The sequence below is a fragment of the Nomascus leucogenys genome, chromosome 18 (genome assembly GCF_006542625.1).
Source record: "Nomascus leucogenys isolate Asia chromosome 18, Asia_NLE_v1, whole genome shotgun sequence".
NCBI lineage: Eukaryota > Metazoa > Chordata > Mammalia > Primates > Hylobatidae > Nomascus > Nomascus leucogenys.
In genome coordinates, this window is record NC_044398.1 from 101,326,165 (window position 1) to 101,341,859 (window position 15,695).

The 15,695-nt window shown below is 65.7% G+C and overlaps 5 protein-coding genes across 17 annotated transcripts in view; 3 read left to right on the forward strand and 2 right to left on the reverse strand.

Moving 5' to 3' along the window:
* The first annotated feature begins 274 nt into the window (after nt 1-274).
* On the forward strand, nt 275-6,130 carry SPSB3 (splA/ryanodine receptor domain and SOCS box containing 3). Of its 2 annotated transcripts, none has more exons than XM_030798329.1 (7): nt 275-383; nt 1,402-1,539; nt 4,250-4,427; nt 4,540-4,727; nt 4,813-4,915; nt 4,989-5,114; nt 5,417-6,130. In XM_030798329.1, exons 2-7 carry the CDS (start codon nt 1,414-1,416, stop codon nt 5,761-5,763), a joined length of 1,068 nt encoding a protein of 355 aa, XP_030654189.1. In that variant the 5' UTR covers nt 275-383; nt 1,402-1,413; the 3' UTR covers nt 5,764-6,130. The 2 variants fall into 2 exon arrangements, with proteins under 2 accessions (XP_030654189.1, XP_030654190.1); XM_030798330.1 differs by lacking the exon at nt 275-383 and adding an exon at nt 395-909 and having other exon boundaries at nt 5,417-6,126.
* Nucleotides 6,131-6,222: 92 nt separating this feature from the next.
* On the reverse strand, nt 6,223-9,681 carry EME2 (essential meiotic structure-specific endonuclease subunit 2). 3 transcript variants are annotated; one of them, XM_030798332.1, is made up of 8 exons: nt 9,421-9,681; nt 8,970-9,106; nt 8,460-8,552; nt 7,689-7,780; nt 7,413-7,506; nt 7,138-7,253; nt 6,832-7,021; nt 6,223-6,750 (listed from the first exon to the last, which is right to left on the reverse strand). In XM_030798332.1, exons 1-8 carry the CDS (start codon nt 9,587-9,589, stop codon nt 6,580-6,582), a joined length of 1,062 nt encoding a protein of 353 aa, XP_030654192.1. In that variant the 5' UTR covers nt 9,590-9,681; the 3' UTR covers nt 6,223-6,579. The 3 variants fall into 3 exon arrangements, with proteins under 3 accessions (XP_030654192.1, XP_003269187.2, XP_030654193.1); XM_003269139.3 differs by having other exon boundaries at nt 9,337-9,609; XM_030798333.1 differs by lacking the exon at nt 8,460-8,552 and having other exon boundaries at nt 9,337-9,681.
* Nucleotides 9,641-12,467, forward strand: MRPS34 (mitochondrial ribosomal protein S34). Of its 2 annotated transcripts, XR_004026727.1 has the most exons (6): nt 9,641-10,018; nt 10,163-10,205; nt 10,297-10,723; nt 11,318-11,736; nt 11,813-11,925; nt 12,040-12,467. XR_004026727.1 is itself a non-coding variant. In XM_003269138.3 (3 exons), the coding sequence occupies exons 1-3, from the start codon at nt 9,698-9,700 to the stop codon at nt 10,587-10,589; spliced, it is 657 nt and encodes a 218-aa protein (XP_003269186.2). In that variant the 5' UTR covers nt 9,641-9,697; the 3' UTR covers nt 10,590-10,918. The 2 variants fall into 2 exon arrangements, 1 of the variants encoding a protein (XP_003269186.2); XM_003269138.3 differs by lacking the exons at nt 11,318-11,736; nt 11,813-11,925; nt 12,040-12,467 and having other exon boundaries at nt 10,297-10,918.
* NME3 (NME/NM23 nucleoside diphosphate kinase 3) lies at nt 11,217-12,497 on the forward strand. Of its 2 annotated transcripts, none has more exons than XM_003269136.4 (5): nt 11,217-11,317; nt 11,396-11,526; nt 11,635-11,736; nt 11,813-11,925; nt 12,040-12,497. In XM_003269136.4, the coding sequence occupies exons 1-5, from the start codon at nt 11,272-11,274 to the stop codon at nt 12,155-12,157; spliced, it is 510 nt and encodes a 169-aa protein (XP_003269184.1). In that variant the 5' UTR covers nt 11,217-11,271; the 3' UTR covers nt 12,158-12,497. The 2 variants fall into 2 exon arrangements, with proteins under 2 accessions (XP_003269184.1, XP_012352659.1); XM_012497205.2 differs by having other exon boundaries at nt 11,813-11,917; nt 12,040-12,472.
* The window catches only part of MAPK8IP3 (mitogen-activated protein kinase 8 interacting protein 3), a 60,348-nt gene continuing 57,124 nt past the window's right edge, over nt 12,472-15,695 (reverse strand). For all 8 annotated transcript variants that reach the window (XM_030798324.1, XM_030798322.1, XM_030798326.1 and 5 more), the window contains 7 exons: nt 15,497-15,645; nt 15,058-15,229; nt 14,875-14,988; nt 14,686-14,724; nt 14,414-14,593; nt 14,166-14,315; nt 12,472-14,089 (listed from right to left, as the gene is read on the reverse strand). In XM_030798324.1, coding sequence (XP_030654184.1) covers nt 13,968-14,089; nt 14,166-14,315; nt 14,414-14,593; nt 14,686-14,724; nt 14,875-14,988; nt 15,058-15,229; nt 15,497-15,645 — 926 coding nt within the window. In that variant the 3' untranslated portion in view covers nt 12,472-13,967. The remainder of the gene's footprint in view (nt 14,090-14,165; nt 14,316-14,413; nt 14,594-14,685; nt 14,725-14,874; nt 14,989-15,057; nt 15,230-15,496; nt 15,646-15,695) is intronic.

Genomic DNA, 15,695 nt, shown 5'->3' on the forward strand with positions numbered 1-15,695 from the left:
CTGTTTCAGCCAATCAGATTGCCGGAGGGGCTCTCGATCCTGTCCCGCAGGTTCCGGCGCAGACGATGACACGGACCTACTTTCGGGTCAACGCGGCCTGCGGTACCGCCTCCCGCCTGGGTCCAATGTGCGTGGGGGCTTTGTCTCCAACCGCGTGGGAACTGACCAATAGGAACGTTAGAATAGGATTGACAGTTCCTGAAGCCTCTCGGCAATAGCTTTGTCACCCGACTCCCGCCCCCTCCTCCGCAGATCCGAGACAGGTGTGCCCGCCCCTCGCCGCCGGAGCCAATGGACGCAGGGGGCGGGGATTGTTTACGTCTTGCTCCCGGGCAGAAAGTGGGTCAGGGCCGGGCCGGCGGAGCGCGCAGCGGGGGCTGCAGGTGAGCGGCGGGGCACGGGCCGCGGTCCCGGGCTCTGGGCGGGCGCGCTGACCTTGTGGGCGCGGCGGTAGCAGCGCGGCCAGGGCGCCGCCTTTGTTCCTCTCCGGAGGGCCGCGCCCGAGAGAGGCTTCCCTGGTGCCGCCGACTCCGGAACCCGCGCGCCCGCGGGAGGGGACAGCCAGGCCGGGCGGCCACCGGGGAGGGCGGCTCTGGCTGCACCCACGCTCGCCTGGGGCTGGGCAGGGTTCGGCGGTCCGGGCGCCGCGATCCGCCCCGGCCTCCCTGGAACCCCACCCGGGGGCCCAGCGGGCGTTGCCAGCTGCGAGCCCGGCGCAGGGGTCGGCCCTGGAAGGCGAGGCGGAACCCACGGGGCGCAGGGCGGGAACCCCGGAGCTGGCGAGGGAGGGGCCAGGCAGGTGGCCTGGGAAGCGCAGACCTGGCCCTCGCAGCCTTTTGCATTTTATGCCAAAACAGCGGCCAGCGCTGAGCAGATTTTAAGATTTGCGTTTCACGAGGAGCCCTGGCGGTAGCGAGCGGCGGGGAAGGCGAGCTGCGCGGCCCAGGAGATGGTGGCGGGAGGAGGATGCAGGCGGGTGCGGCGGTCGGGCAGGGCATGAGGGGAAGGTGTCGGGGAGGGGTGACCACCGTGCTTCTGGCATGAGGAACTGGGAGGCCGGAGATGCCATTTGTCAAACTGGACGACGGAGGAGGAGCGAGTGGAGGTTTTAGATGCCTGCGGGACAGGCGGGCGGGGCCCAGGTTCGTGAGGTGGAGCCGGAGAGAGGGGCTGGGATTCGCATTCCGGAGTCATGGGTGTCTGGGTGTCGTTTCGCAGGATCTACCTAGGTTTTATTGAGCTGCTCAGATCCTGGAGTGAGGTACGGGCTCCTGAAGCGTTCTGGGGCCCTGGTGCGGCCCCTGCAGTCCGCACTTTGAGTGGGTCCGTGGCCCAGCCTGGAAGCTCAGGGCTGGGAGCGCTGTGAGTCTTCCTTTGCCCAGAGCCTGTGTTTTCTTCTAGATTCTTTCCACCATGGCCAGACGCCCCCGGAACAGCAGGGCCTGGCACTTCGTCCTGAGTGCAGCCCGCCGAGACGCAGATGCCCGGGCCGTGGCTCTAGCAGGCTCCACTAACTGGGGCTACGACTCTGATGGGCAGGTAGGTCCCAGCGGGCGAGGCGGACGTGGCTGGCCTAAGGTGTGGAGATGCCCTAGGCAGGCATTACCTGAACAGGGAATCAGTCGGAGGGAAAGATGCTTCTGAGGCCAGAGGACCAGGCCAACCCTGGGCCCGTCTCCTAGATGCACCACATTCAGTAAGACTCTTTAATTTGACAAAGGACACACACAGCTTCAGGGGTGACAGGACCCCAGAACACCCTGCATTCTTCACTACGCTTTCTCCTCTGAAACACATGCTGTATGGAGAGGTTGGCAGTTGCTTTTGGTTCATTCAACAGAAATTCTCCACTATGGGGCTGGGCACTGTGGCTCACACCTATAATCCTAGCACTATGGGAGGCTGAAGCCGGAGGATCACATGAGCCCAGGAGTTTTGAGACCTGCCTGGGCAACATGGTGAAACGCTGTCTCTACAAAAATTTAAAAAATTTGTCAGGCGTGGTGCCACGTGCCTGTAGTCCCAACTACTCAGGAGGCTGAGCTGGGAGGATTGCTTGAGCCAGGGAGATGAAGGCTGCAGTGAGCCATGATCACACCAGTGGGTTCCAGCCTGGGTGACTGAGCTAGACCCTGACTCGAAAAAAAAAAAACAAAAAGATTCTTTGGTTTACCCAGCCCATTTCTGGAGGTGACCATTGTTAACTTGCTGGTTGTCCTACCGGACGCTTCTTCTGCCACTACAAACAGATACTCTTTATTCACATATATGTGTGTTAAAAAAACAAAACAAAACAAAAAAACCTTGATACTTGAAAAATTTCTGCACCTGCTCAGGGAGGCCAGGAACCTGAGGTGTTCAGAACAGCTCAGGTGTTTATCTGTCTGCAGCCCAGATGATCTGATGTGCCTGTGGGCTTTGCAGGCAGAGCTACCTGCACCCATGGCCCCTGACCCCCACCTTGGCAGACCCTGAGGGCAGCTGCCTGGCCTGACGGGGCGCAGTGAGGCTGGGAGGGGTGGGGGTCCCTGTGGGGGGTGATTTCCCAGTCGGTTTCCTGAGATCTGCCTCGGACCAGAGCAGGAGTGTGGCTGCGCCTTCCTGCCCCACTTCCAGCTGTCACAGGTCATGTGCCCTGGAGCAGTCTCTCCTGGCCTCGCAGGGTCATGGCTGTGGGATGCGGGCGTGTCCACAGGCCAGGCCAGTATCTGACACACGCACGCTGCCTGTCCTCTGTCATCATGGGCCGTGTCCTTCCGGGGCGGCTGCTTGCGTGGCCTGGCGCTGCTCTCTGCTGCCACAGCTCCCCTGCGCTGCTGTTCAGGCTCAGCCAGGTGTCCTGGGAGTGAGGACCCCCTGAGCCCGGTGGGTCCATTAGGCCTTGGGGGCAAATTGGGAAACAGGGTCCTTACCCACCGGGTGGGGGCTGTCCTGGGGTCCCCTGGAGCTCTCTGCTCCAGCCAGGGAGAGGCCCCAACCTGCCTTCCCGCCCGCCTCCAGCTCCTACAGGTCACATGTCCTGAGCCTCACAGGCTCGTGGCTGTGGCATGCAGGCGTGCCTGCGGGCTCGGCAGTGCCCGACACGTGCTGCTTGTCCTGTGTCACCAAATGGGCCTGCAGTCCGTTGTGGGCAGGAGGTAGGCAGTGGCGTTCAGTCTGTCTCCTCCTCTAGGGAGCCCGGCCCTGGGCCTGCAGTGCAAGTGCTCAGTTCTGTGCCCGGGCTCCTGACTCGGGGTCTCCCCTGGCTTTGGGGACCCGCACTTCTAGGCAGTGGGGTAGAGTCGTCTGGGCCTGCCTTGTCTGTGGGGTGGGGCCATCCCCTCTAGAGAGGACAGTGTCCTGCCCTGAAGCTGGCTTTGGATTGGTCCACGTTCACCTGGAAGCTGGTGGCGCCCATGTCATGGTCCCCTGTGGCTTCTCCTGGGGGTCACATCACCTCTCTGGACCAGCCCTCAACCCTCACTGTCACAAGGCCTCTGCCACAGGCCCCCCACCCCGCCACTTAGCACTCTCCCTGCTGACCCCCCGGTCCATTCAGCCCCTGGGTGACCCCCGCACAGCCTGTGACAGGGAGGAGGCTGGGAGGGGCACCGCCTCCCACAAGGAGCTCACATTCTGGTGGGAGGAGGCCAAGAATCAAGACCAAGAACTTCAGTGAAGCAAAAGAGGAAAAATGGAACAGGGACGAAGGGGCTGGAGAAGCCTCAGGGAGGTGACAGCTGAAACCTGCACCAGGAGGGGCGGGGCCTGTAATGGGCACTGGGCAGTAGGACCCTGTGGTGAGCCAGGTCTGCTCAGGTAACAGGAAGGTCATTGGGCCACAGTGTGGTGGGGACTGCCCTGAGGCCAGGTGGCTGCAGCTGGGCCTGATGCAGGGGTGGTGGCCTTGCCTGGGGGCCCCTGCAGGGAAGGTGTCCACACCATCTCAGCTCTGGGCAGGTGGGGTGGGCCTGGGGCTCATCTACCGTGTAGAAACCACTTGGAGGCCAGGCGGCCTTGGCTGCTGCTCAGTGGCTGGGCCTCCGGGGCCCTCCTGGTCATGCAGAATGGGGCAGAGCTGGAGCCTGTTGGGAAGGAGCCTGGGCCATGCGCTCGGGGTACTGTGAAGTCCCTGGAGGCCTGGACCCCCATCCTTTCCTGGGTGGGTCAGGGATAGGGGAGGAAGAGACTCAGGTTGGGCTGGCAGAGGGCAAGGGTGAGAGGGCAGACAGCGGGCGACAGGCAGGAACAGCCGGCCCTTCTCTCCCAGCACAGCGACTCGGACTCCGACCCCGAGTGCTCCGCGCTGCCGCCATCCATCCCCAGTGCGGTGCCCGTGACCGGCGAGTCCTTCTGTGACTGTGCTGGGCAGAGTGAGGCCTCCTTCTGTAGCAGCCTGCACTCGGCCCACCGGGGCAAGGACTGCCGCTGCGGAGAGGAAGATGAGTGTGAGCGTGGGAGCCACCCCTGCTGGGACTGCACTGCGGGCGGGCCTGGGGGCGGGCAGGGTAGAGCCCCATGGAGCTCTCAGGGCTGCCCCAGCCTGGGCCTCTCTTGCAGATTTCGACTGGGTCTGGGATGACTTGAATAAGTCGTCAGCTACCCTGCTGAGCTGTGACAACCGTAAGGTCAGCTTCCACATGGAGTACAGCTGCGGCACAGCGGCCATCCGGGGCACCAAGGAGCTGGGGGAGGGCCAGCATTTCTGGGAGATCAAGATGACCTCGCCCGTCTATGGCACCGACATGGTAAGTTGCTTCGGCCCAGGGTGCTTCTGGGGAACCTGGCTCCAGCAGCCCAGCCCTGTGCCCTCTGCCTGGCCCCTGTTCCTAGATGGTGGGCATCGGGACGTCAGATGTGGACCTCGACAAATACCGCCACACGTTCTGCAGCCTGCTGGGCAGGGATGAGGACAGCTGGGGCCTCTCTTACACGGGTGCGTGAGGCCCAGGGTGGGGCGGGGCTGAGCTTGGAGCTCCTGGGCTCACTGCAATCCTGGCTGCCCCCAGGCCTCCTCCACCACAAGGGCGACAAGACCAGCTTCTCGTCGCGGTTTGGCCAGGGCTCCATCATTGGCGTACACCTGGACACCTGGCATGGCACGCTCACCTTTTTCAAGAATAGGAAGTGCATAGGTGAGGCTGCCACAGGATTTGAGCTCCTCTCAGCGGTCACCCTGAGGGAGGTGGCCACCCCACCCCAGCCCAGTGGACACTGAGGTTTCCTGAAAGGGTTCCTCCCAGAAGCCTGAGGCCCCCGGGTCCCAGGGGGTGGGACAGTGAGGCCAGGCTGGAGTGGCAGGGGCTGCGCGTGTACCCTGCCTTGCCTTAGCTGTGGCAGCTGTCCACCCCGGTGACTGCAGCATGAGGTCTGAGGGGCTGCGCCCAATAGCTGGCCCCTTCCCTGCCTGGGGTTCAGGCTGGCCCCTCCCTTCCAGGTGTGGCAGCCACCAAGCTGTGGAACAAGAGCTTCTACCCGATGGTGTGCTCCACGGCGGCCCGGAGCAGCATGAAGGTCACCCGCTCCTGCGCCAGCGCCACCTCCCTCCAGTACCTCTGCTGCCACCGCCTGCGCCAGCTGCGACCAGACTCGGGGGACACGCTGGAGGGTCTGCCGCTGCCGCCAGGCCTCAAGCAGGTGCTATACAACAAGCTGGGCTGGGTCCTGAGCATGAGTTGCAGCCGCCGCAAGGCTCCGGTGTCCGATCCCCAGGCGGCGACCTCGGCCCACCCCAGCAGCCGGGAGCCTCGGCCCTGCCAGAGGAAGCGCTGCCGCCGGACCTGACTCACTTCCCAGTGGAACTGCCTTCTTGGGCTGGGACAGCCGTTTTCTCTGTCCCTTCCTTCCAGCCACACTCCAGGGCAGAGTTGGATGAGGCCCGTCTGGAGGGAGCCATCTCTTGCTCCCGAGGCTGGGACAGTCCTTTCTGTGGGGGTTCTAGGGCCCCTCTGCTGCTGTGCTGGGTGGGGAAGCGGCTGCGCTGAGCCCCAGGTCTTGTGGGGGGCTGCGAGGAGGAGAGCCTGTGGAACCCGTGTTGCTGTTCCCACAGGGCCTCGGTTTTTCCTAACTTGCTCTGCATGCTGTCAGCGGCTGCCCCGCCGTCACAGACTTAAAGGACTGCAATAAATGTAGAGGTGATGTCTAACACCCACATGGTGTGAGCTGAAACGTATCCATGCAGAGGCCGGGCTTGGGAGCATCCTGGGCCTTCTCCCAGGCCTCACTGCCCCTCCACATCCTTGGGAGTCCCCTACTGCTTCTGGCTGAGGGTGCCACACCCCAAGCCTCCAGGTGGCAGTGGGGCCCTGGTGCTGCCTTCTGGTCCCTGCCGAATGTGTGTGTGGGGGGCACACAGCCCTGCTGCTGAGCTCCCCTGTGGCCTGTGTTCAGGACTCAGCACAGGAACCACCAGCCACCTGCCAGCCAGCAGCCCCTCTTCTCATCCCAGCTACCTAAAACTTCCCCTGCAACCACCCACCCTCCCCCTGAGGTCAGACCTGCTCAGCCAGAGAACCCACCCAGGCTAGGGTCCTCCCCCACCGCCCAGGGTGTCTGGTCTGTCCCCAAGGCTGCATGCTGTCCTGGTGGTCCCACGTGTGGTCAGGAGCCCAGGTCCAGCAGGAGATCAGGGTTGGCCGTGGTCAGGAAGAGGCAGATGCGGCGGGAGAGGTCAGGCCCCACCCTGCGGGGACGCCCGCCTTCACTGGGCAGCACAGGAAGGTCGGCCAGGAGGCCCATGCGCTCCCGCTCCGTGCTGCAGGCCTCGAGCGCCTAGGGGCAGGCAAAGGCATGAGAGGGCGCCTGGGGATGGGGCCTCTGCACCTGGAGGGCTTCGAGGAGGGAGGGGCCCACCTGCTGCAGAAGGCGGGGGGAGGGGAAGGCTGTGACAACTGCATCAGCCACGGCTGGGCTGACCCGACTGAACTGCCTGATCTGCCTCTGCCAGGCTGCCTGCAGCCCTGTGCCGTCTCTTGCCACTGGCTCGCCGGCTGCCCAGCGCCCTGCTGTGCAGAAGGAAAAGGCCTGGGATTCCCGGTACTGCCTGGGGACAGGGAGAAGCCTTTTAGAACCTCATCTGAGCAGCTCCCCAGAGGCTGGGGAGGGGGGCACCACCACGTTGAGGTGATCCTGCCCCCCTTCAGCCCTGGCATCACACACTTGAGGGGACACTGGGCGAGAGCCTTGGTAATGGCGCACACGTGCCGACTCAGCTCCTGCCATGAGGCCACCAGTAGCACGTCCAGGTTTGCCCAGAGCTGCAGGAGTACCAGGGCCTGGGGAGGAGGCAAATTGGTGGGCATGACCCAGAGGAAGGCTCCCCGGGACACACAGCTGATAGCTGCCCCATGTACCACGCTGGGAACGAAACCCAGCCAGCAGCCCAATCGCTGGGACCCAAGCCACCTGACTCACCCAGTCTGACAGGTCCTCACCTCTTCCACCTCTGGCCAGCCCACGGCCACCTCAGCACCGGCCACCTTCGGGCTCTCTGGCTGCTGTGTCCCCCGGGAAACGTGCTGGCGAGACCTGAGCAGAGGTGACCGTTCCTCCCCGCTCCCCATGGGGCCGGCCCTGCCTGAGCTTGGCCTCTGCCAGAGCCCACCTGGGGAAGTGGGATCGGCTGTGCCACAGCAACCCCAGAAGTGTGCCCACCTCCCTTGAACCCCCGTCCCAGCCAGCCCTGCTGTGGGCATGAGAGTGAGTGGTACCACAGGTAGGCATCCAGCCCGATGACAGCCAGGTGGGGCCGGGCAGTGGTCTCGGGGGAGATCCAGGGCACCCAGCAGGTTGGGCCAGAGATCTGAAGATGAGAACGTGTGGCACAGTTGTTCACGGGAGGCTGCGGCCCACGGCCATGGGCCACCAGGCCACAGCTGGTTTGCAGAAGAACAACAAGCCTGAGAAAGAGCCAGTGGTGCCGAGAGGAGCCTCTGCTCCGTTACCCCTTCTGAGCAAACCAGCTCTGTGCCTCCCACGAGGCCAAGGAGGCTAAGGAGACCCTGGAGTGGCTGCTTGGGCACATCTCAGTTCCACTGAGCCCCTCATCCTGGTCCACCTCTGTACTCCAGCCTAGCTTTGATCTAGCACAAAGCAGGGGCTTGAGAGACACAGATCCTTGGACACAGGGACCTGGCAGGGGGTCTAGCCTACCTCCACGCTACCTGGCGCAAAAGCAGCTGAGCACTGCTCCTCGCAGGCAGGGGCCGGGCTGTCTGCTGTCAGAGGACGAAACCTGCAGCCTACTGCTTCCTGACACTTCTCAGGACCCTCTAGGAGCAGCTGTAGCCTCCGCAGGTGCCCAGGAGCTTCCTCCATCTCACCCTAGAAACCTCTACGGTTTTGGATCAGAGAGGAGTCCTGGCCTGCCCCATGCCCCCTCCAGCCCTGTCTACAAGGGCACGGACCGGCGGAGCAGGCGCCTCCCGGCTGGGAACCCACCCCTCCTAACTGGAGAGGGACTACCGCCACCACCAGAGCACCTGGGTCAGTGTGGCGACGCCCTGCAGAAACTCCTCGGGCTCCAGCAGCAGCAGCAATTCCTGTTCACCTGCAGCCCACACTTCAGGAGGCAGCTGTGGGGACACGGGGACGCGCTGCTGCCTGTCTCAACCCCGGGTGCCCAGGGGCCCTGCCTGGGCAGTCCAGCAGCAATGCGGTTCGCGGCCCCAGCCAAGCCCAGGCCCTGACAGGCCTGCTCTACAGAAGCCCAGTGTTCCCTTTCCTGCCAAGGCCAAGCTCAGGCCAGGTCTCTGGGGCCGGCAGGAATCCTGACCACAGCCTGACTCGGGACGGAACCTTCTCCAGCCAGCTCGGCTCTATACCAGCAGAACGGCTTGGGCACCTCCACTTCCCGTTCTCCAACCTTGGTTTACCCATCCGCGAGACGCGCACGGCCCAGCGCAGCTGCCTCAGCGACAGCTCCAGGGCTGAAATCAGGGAAGCAAAACAGCCAACTCGGGGCTGGCCCTCGGGAACCCGCGACCACTCACGCTGCTGGGGCAGGGGTCGGGACTTGCTCGGGTCCACCGCAGGCTGCGGGCCGGGCGCTGGGGCTCGAGGCGGCACTCGCAGCCCAGGGCCTCCAGGGCCTCCATCAGGACGTCGGCACCGGCGTCTTCCAGGATGGCTGGGACCGGGGGAGAGGAGCGCGGTCACTGCTTCCTTCCACCCTCAAGAGCGCCCTACCTGGGCGGGTGCCCGGACCGGGGAGTCTGCATTCGGCACAAACCCCCGACTGGGAGGCGGGCCCGGCTCCAGGACCCTCGGCGCGTGCGCCCCGCCCAGTCGGACGGAGGGCGCCGCCTGGCGGAGAAAGACCTTTCCTACCCCGAGGATCGCCCGTGCCCTCCGCCGCACCTGGGTCCACGCACACCGCGAGGCGCTTCAGGACCTGCTCCGGCCGCAGCAGCCGCAACGCCTCGGCAGCCGCCCTGCGCTCACCCGCTGGGTCCCGGGCTCTCGCGGCGGCCTCCGAGCCGGCGGAGCCCTCAGCGTCGGAGTCTGAGATCTCCCAGGTTGGAGGTCGCCGCTGACCGCTCCCGCCCCGTCCCCGTCCCCGGCCCTGGCCCTGGCAAGAGACCCCAGCCCTCCCGGGTCCGACCCGCGCCATGGCCGGACCGACCTCTTCTTCGCTTCCGGCCGCGCCCGAACACTTTAGCCTGGGACACCGGCCTCTTCCGGTGACTTCCGGCCGGAGCGCTGAGGACGCGGACCTGTCATGGCGCGGAAGAAGGTGCGTCCGCGGCTGATTGCTGAGCTGGCCCGCCGCGTGCGTGCCCTGCGGGAGCAACTGAACAGGCCGCGCGACTCGCAGCTCTACGCTGTGGACTACGAGACCCTGACGCGGCCGTTCTCTGGACGCCGGCTGCCGGTCCGGGCCTGGGCCGACGTGCGCCGCGAGAGCCGCCTCTTGCAGCTGCTCGGCCGCCTCCCGCTCTTCGGCCTGGGCCGCCTGGTCACGCGCAAGTCTTGGCTGTGGCAGCACGACGAGCCGTGCTACTGGCGCCTCACGCGGGTGCGGCCCGACTACACGGCGCAGGTGCGTGCACCCCGTCCGCACCCCGCCCCTGCAGCCGCCTGGTCTCCCCGCCTCCCTGCAGGTTTGCGTGGCTGAGGCTCCCACCTCTTGACCTCGGGGGCCGAGAGCTTTGCGAGCTGACCCCGCTTCTCTCTGGCTTTGCAGAACTTGGACCATGGGAAGGCCTGGGGCATCCTGACCTTCAAAGGTAAGGCTCGGGGGAGCGGGTGCGCTGCAGTTCGATGCCGACCACCGACGGCACAGCAAGTGTGTGCAGCACGCCTCTTTTCCTTCATCAGGGAAGACGGAGAGCGAGGCGCGGGAGATCGAACACGTCATGTACCATGACTGGCGGCTGGTGCCCAAGCACGAGGAGGAGGCCTTCACCGCGTTCACGCCGGCGCCGGAAGACAGCCTGGCCCCCGTGCCCTACCCGCCGCTCCTCCGGGCCATGATTATCGCAGAACGACAGAAAAATGGAGACACAAGCACCGAGGAGCCCATGCTGAATGTGCAGAGGATACGCATGGAACCCTGGGATTACCCTGCAAAACAGGAGGACAAAGGAAGGGCCAAGGGCACCCCCGTCTAGAATGCCAGAACCAGCGGGTGGCCTGAGGGGCTGTGAGCCAGCGGGGACCTTGTTGATGAAAGAAACCATCTTCGCATTACACCCGAGTCTGCCCCTCGGAGCAGGGAGCTCACCTTCCGCGACGTGTTCTGAGGGTCTGCATCTTAGTGGGGAGGGCTGGGGCAAATCGCCACCTGTGCCTTTCCTCTGGCCTTGCTGCCCCCACACCCAACTCCGAGGGCCCACGCTGGGGAAAGCGGGAAGCGCTGCCTCCCTTTCCCCCATTAGTGCTCTCTCTGCCTGGATCCCGGCAGAAGCTATGAAAGGGAATAAAGAGAAAAGAAGTACCCCGGGTTGTGGTGTCTTTGCGCGCTGTCTTTAGGGCCGGGGAGAAAAGGACTGACGCTGTGGTCGTGGCCCTGGCCTGGGGGCGCGGGGCGGGGGTTTGGGCGGTGCGGAGCAGGGCGCCGCGTGGGTGGAACCACCTGGGCGGGTTGTGGGGGATACAGTTAGTGTCCGAGCTACTGGAGGAGACTTGGCCTCCGCAGCTGCCCTCCGGCACCCCACGGCTGCTGGGTTCCGGGGTGCAAGTGAAGCAGCGTCCCCGCGGAGGCCGCCGCGCCCTGACCAGGCCTCTTTAAGTGCAGGCCCCGCCCCGGGCGCCACCGCCCCGCCCCGCGGATCCCGCTCCCGCACCGCCATCATGATCTGCCTGGTGCTGACCATCTTCGCCAACCTCTTCCCCGCAGGTGAGCGGCGCGGCGCGGGGCGGGGGCGGGTGGCCGGTGCTGGGCCGGCCTGATGCCCCGTCCCCGCCTGCCCCGCAGCCTGCACCGGCGCACACGAACGCACCTTCCTGGCCGTGAAGCCGGACGGCGTGCAGCGGCGGCTGGTGGGCGAGATTGTGCGGCGCTTCGAGAGGAAGGGCTTCAAGTTGGTGGCGCTGAAGCTGGTGCAGGTGGGGGCGCGGTGAGCGAGCGGGGGCGCGGTGTGGGGGGACGGGGGGCGGGGACCTGGGGACGCCTGGGTGCCGGGCGCGGGCGCAGGCGGCCTGACCCTCCCGCAGGCCTCCGAGGAGCTGCTGCGCGAGCACTACGCCGAGCTGCGTGAACGCCCGTTCTACGGCCGCCTGGTCAAGTATATGGCCTCCGGGCCGGTGGTGGCCATGGTGAGTACCCGGGAAGCGGGCGGGCGGCCCCGGGACCCCCACCCCCGCGTGATACCGCGCCCGTCCCCTCGCACAGGTATGGCAGGGGCTGGACGTGGTGCGCACCTCGCGGGCGCTCATCGGGGCCACGAACCCGGCCGACGCCCCGCCCGGCACCATCCGCGGGGATTTCTGCATCGAGGTTGGCAAGTAAGGCCCGCCTCGGGGACGGTCCCAGCCCTGTCCGGCCTCCCCCAGTTCGGCCTGCGTGGGACCCGTGCTGGAGGTCTCTTTCCCGCGCTCACGCGCGCCTCTTCCGCGCAGGAACCTGATTCACGGCAGCGACTCGGTGGAGAGTGCCCGCCGCGAGATCGCGCTCTGGTTCCGCGCAGACGAGCTCCTGTGCTGGGAGGACAGCGCCGGGCACTGGCTGTATGAGTAGCCCGGCAGGTGCGCGTCGCGGAGGCTCTCACACTCCAGCCTCCTCCAGGGCCCAGGTGGCCGGGCTTCTGGCCCCACCCTACAGCGCTGGGAACATCCCTTTGGATGCGCTGCTGAACTTCCATCCACCTGTCAGGACGTTGCATCAAGGGAGGCGCGGGCCTCTCTAATCCCTGGTGTACAGGGCTTCGTGCCCGAGGAGCTACTCCAGGAGCCTGCGCGGCTCACCTGGAAACGTGCCAGGACACTGTCCTGGTGCCCAGCCCAACGTGATCCAACTTTTCTTTTTATAATAAAGTGAAGTCCTCGTTTTCGTGTCGGTTTGGGCCCAGGAACAGGCAGCTACGACGTTAAGACGTTTATTACATACAGAGCAGATATGTGGGTTTGCTTGCAGGGCCAAAGCCTGAGGAGAATCGTCACCCCTCCCCCAGCCGCCCCACTGCTCAGCCCGGAGTCACTTCGAGATCCTGGGGGAACAGACGAGGGAGCGGACATACATCACAGTGGAGGTGGCAGGGTGGTGGGGAGAAGCCGGCAGCGCAGCGGCTGCAGCCCTCGGTGGCCAGCGGGGCTTGTGGGGCAGCTCCCCAAGATCTGTGCTTCTCTGGTTGGGGATGGGCGCGGGGGCTGGGCTGCCCTAATCAGGGCCTCCCAGACAGGAGTGCAGTGGGCCTGGAAGGTCGGAGTAGCCAGAGAGGCCCAGCTGGGCAGGGAGAGCAGTCCAAGGGTGGCGTCTGCCCTCTACGGGCTTGGAGTCGGCTGGGGGCGGCTCCATTCTCAGCCCCACGGGCCTCTGCTTGGTGGCCTCTCTTGCTCCCTGGGAGCAGGCCACAGCGGGCAACCCTAGGCACTTAGTAGCGTGTCTGGGAGCTGGGCTCCGTGGAGCCCCGTGCAGGAGGCAGGCCCCGGGAACACATCATCCCCCATCAACCTGAGGCTGAGCCTGCGTCCTAGGACTGATCCCGGAGAGGCCTGGGCCTGCCCTGGCAGCCTGAGAAATCCCAGCCTGGGGGCTTCTGGGAGGGACAGGACTCCAGGGCCCGCTCCTCCAAGGTGAGTCTTCTGCCCAGGCAGAGCCTGGGGGGCACACGGGTCAGAACGGGGCTGGCGAGAGCCTGCCTGCATGGGCAGGATGGGGTAGCAGTCTCTCTTCTCAAGCAGCTGCCCCAGGGAGCCGGGCCTCGTGCTTTCATGCCAGCTCCCTGGGCAGGGGACAGCTGGGGTGGGGACAGACAGAGGATAGAGGCTTGAGGACGGGGAGGCCCCAGAGAAGGCCGGCTGGGGTGCAGGCACCTGGGCAGCCTGAGGCCCACCTCCCTGGGCAAAGGCTAGTGCCTGGCCCAGCTCCCCTAGGCAGAGTGAGGGCCCAGGAGGTAGGGTGGCCCCATGAGCAGCATGCAGAGGTGGGCCCAGGGCAGGCAGCCTCGACGGCGGGGAGCCCCTGCCTCTTCCAGGGGTGCTGGGGAGTAGGAGGCCCAGGGTAAAGCCAGGACTACCTTGGATTCTACCTGCGCTGGGCCCAAGGTGCCCTGGACTTGAGGACTCTGGGCTGGAAGCTGGCCAGGAGCTGCCTGGGAAACTGTCCCGAGAGCATTTTCCCCTCGGGTGGAAGCACCCCTCCCCTCCTCCTCCCAGCTGATCGGCATCCCCACACTCCCTGCCCGCTGGAGGGGCCAGACTCAGGTGAAAGCTGCAGGTTGAGAGGTTAGAAGAGGGGCGGCGGCGCCTGGCTGGCTACCCCGCGGGGCGGGCGGGGGTCAGGTGGTCGGGGGTCCTATGTACAGGTCGGGCCAGGCAGGGCAGCAGCTTCACTCGGGGGTGTAGGACACCTGCCACACGATGATGTGACTGCGCTCCGCCTTGGACAGCACGGGCTTCACCTGGCTCACGTCCCCTGTGCCTTCCTCCGTCTCGTCGTCCTCTCCGTCTCCTGTGGGCAAAGTAGCAGAGTGAGGGCCAGGCTCCCCCCACGCGCAACCTCAGCCCTGTCCCCGGGCCCCGCTCACCAATGCGGAAGTCGATGTAGCCCTCCCCACCGCTCAGCACCAGCACGTTCCGCAGCTTCTGGCCCTCGACCTCCGAGGCAGGGGCAGCTGGCCCAGGGCCCTCGGCTGGGCTGTCCAGCACGCTCCCGTTCAGGGTGGCCAGCACGTTCCCTGGGATGGCAGAAGCGATTCAGGACAGTGGCCTCCTGGGGGAGGCGGCGGCCACTGGCGTGCAGGGGATGTGGATGGCAGGAGGGGCCCAGCCTCACCTGGCACCGAGACAAAGAACTTCACGGCATCGCGGTGCCCATGGAAGCATAGCTGGGCCTGGGCCATGGAGCAGTAGGGGATGAAGCTGCTGGCCGCCCTGTCACTGCTGTCATCGCCGTACACGTGGATGATGCCCCCGGGACGGGCGCCCTCCCCAGAGGTGGGGGATGTCTTATTGGCTGCAGGGAGAGAACCCAGAGGCGCTGAGCCCGCATACAGATGGAGGGTGGGAGAGGCTCCCGTGGGGGGGACACGAGGTGGCTGGGCTTACCTCGGAGCCCCAAGAGCTGGCCTCGGTGCAGGACCACAGCTGGGGACATGGGAGGAACATGGGAGAAGAGGAGAGCGGTCAGCGTAGGGGCAGCGAGGCACCCTCCCAGGTGGCCCTGCAGAGCCACCCTGTGAACCCACGTACACCTCTGGCAGCACCACTGCCCCTGCAGGGTTGCAGGCCACTCACTCTCTGTCAGGGGGATGGAGATGACCACTCCGTTGCCGGTGCCCACCCAGAGCCGGCTGCCCGCGACAAGCAGGGCCGTGATGCGTACGAAGGAGAAACCCAGCTTGCCAGTGCCTGTGGGGGAGAGCGGTCAGGGCGGCTGGCCTTGAGCCCCCCGCCGCCCCACCTGGCGTGGCCCCTCACCTAGCATCTTGCTGACGTAGGGCTCGATGTCCACGTCCTGTAGATGCTGGTGCGTGTGTGCGTGGTAGAGACGCAGGGTGGAGTCCAGGCGGATGGACACCCATACGCCATCGCCGATCCACGCCAGCTGCCGCACCTGGCTCTCCCGCCGCGGGTGGGCGTCAAATGACTTCTGTGGAGTCATGGCTGCCCATCAACAGGGCTGGGGAGAAGAGAGGAAGTGGGGAGCCCCAAACCTGCCACAGCCCCAGGGCCATCTGCAGCCCCCTCAGACCTCCCAGCCAGCGCCTGCTTTGCGCCTGTTCGAGCCTGAGTCATAGGTGGTACGGGGGAGATGGGACCCACACGGGGCCTCGTGGACTTCCGTACGGAAGACGCGGGAGAGCTGCTGGCCGGCAGGAGCCTCTTCCCCTCCCCGGGGCCCCTGGCCAGCACTCGCCTCAATCTGCATGGTCTTGGGCTGGATGACGTGCACCTTGTTCTTGTAGCCACACCACACGCGGTCGTACACAACAGCCATGCAGCGGATGGAGTGGTGTGGGTGGCCCAGGTCCATTAGGTGATAGTTGCTCAGATCCCACTGGCCATCTGGAGGGAGCCCCGGACACCTGCTCAGGCCTGGCCAGGCCCCACCTCTG

Excerpts from the sequence above, each read along its gene's own strand:
- SPSB3 (XM_030798329.1), top strand. The coding sequence starts at position 1,414 with ATGGCCAGACGCCCCCGGAACAGCAGGGCCTGGCACTTCGTCCTGAGT. Across the intron at positions 4,428-4,539 it reads CTGCGGAGAGGAAGATGAGT|ATTTCGACTGGGTCTGGGAT; the intron begins GTGAGCGTGGGA and ends CCTCTCTTGCAG. Across the intron at positions 4,916-4,988 it reads CTGGGGCCTCTCTTACACGG|GCCTCCTCCACCACAAGGGC; the intron begins GTGCGTGAGGCC and ends GGCTGCCCCCAG.
- EME2 (XM_003269139.3), bottom strand. The coding sequence starts at position 9,589 with ATGGCGCGGGTCGGACCCGGGAGGGCTGGGGTCTCTTGCCAGGGCCAG. Across the intron at positions 9,107-9,336 it reads CGCGGTGTGCGTGGACCCAG|CCATCCTGGAAGACGCCGGT; the intron begins GTGCGGCGGAGG and ends CCCCGGTCCCAG. Across the intron at positions 8,553-8,969 it reads CCGACCCCTGCCCCAGCAGC|CTGCCTCCTGAAGTGTGGGC; the intron begins GTGAGTGGTCGC and ends GTGTCCCCACAG.
- MRPS34 (XM_003269138.3), top strand. The coding sequence starts at position 9,698 with ATGGCGCGGAAGAAGGTGCGTCCGCGGCTGATTGCTGAGCTGGCCCGC. Across the intron at positions 10,019-10,162 it reads GGCCCGACTACACGGCGCAG|AACTTGGACCATGGGAAGGC; the intron begins GTGCGTGCACCC and ends CTGGCTTTGCAG. Across the intron at positions 10,206-10,296 it reads GGGCATCCTGACCTTCAAAG|GGAAGACGGAGAGCGAGGCG; the intron begins GTAAGGCTCGGG and ends TTCCTTCATCAG.
- NME3 (XM_003269136.4), top strand. The coding sequence starts at position 11,272 with ATGATCTGCCTGGTGCTGACCATCTTCGCCAACCTCTTCCCCGCAG. Across the intron at positions 11,527-11,634 it reads TGGCGCTGAAGCTGGTGCAG|GCCTCCGAGGAGCTGCTGCG; the intron begins GTGGGGGCGCGG and ends ACCCTCCCGCAG. Across the intron at positions 11,737-11,812 it reads CCGGGCCGGTGGTGGCCATG|GTATGGCAGGGGCTGGACGT; the intron begins GTGAGTACCCGG and ends CCCCTCGCACAG.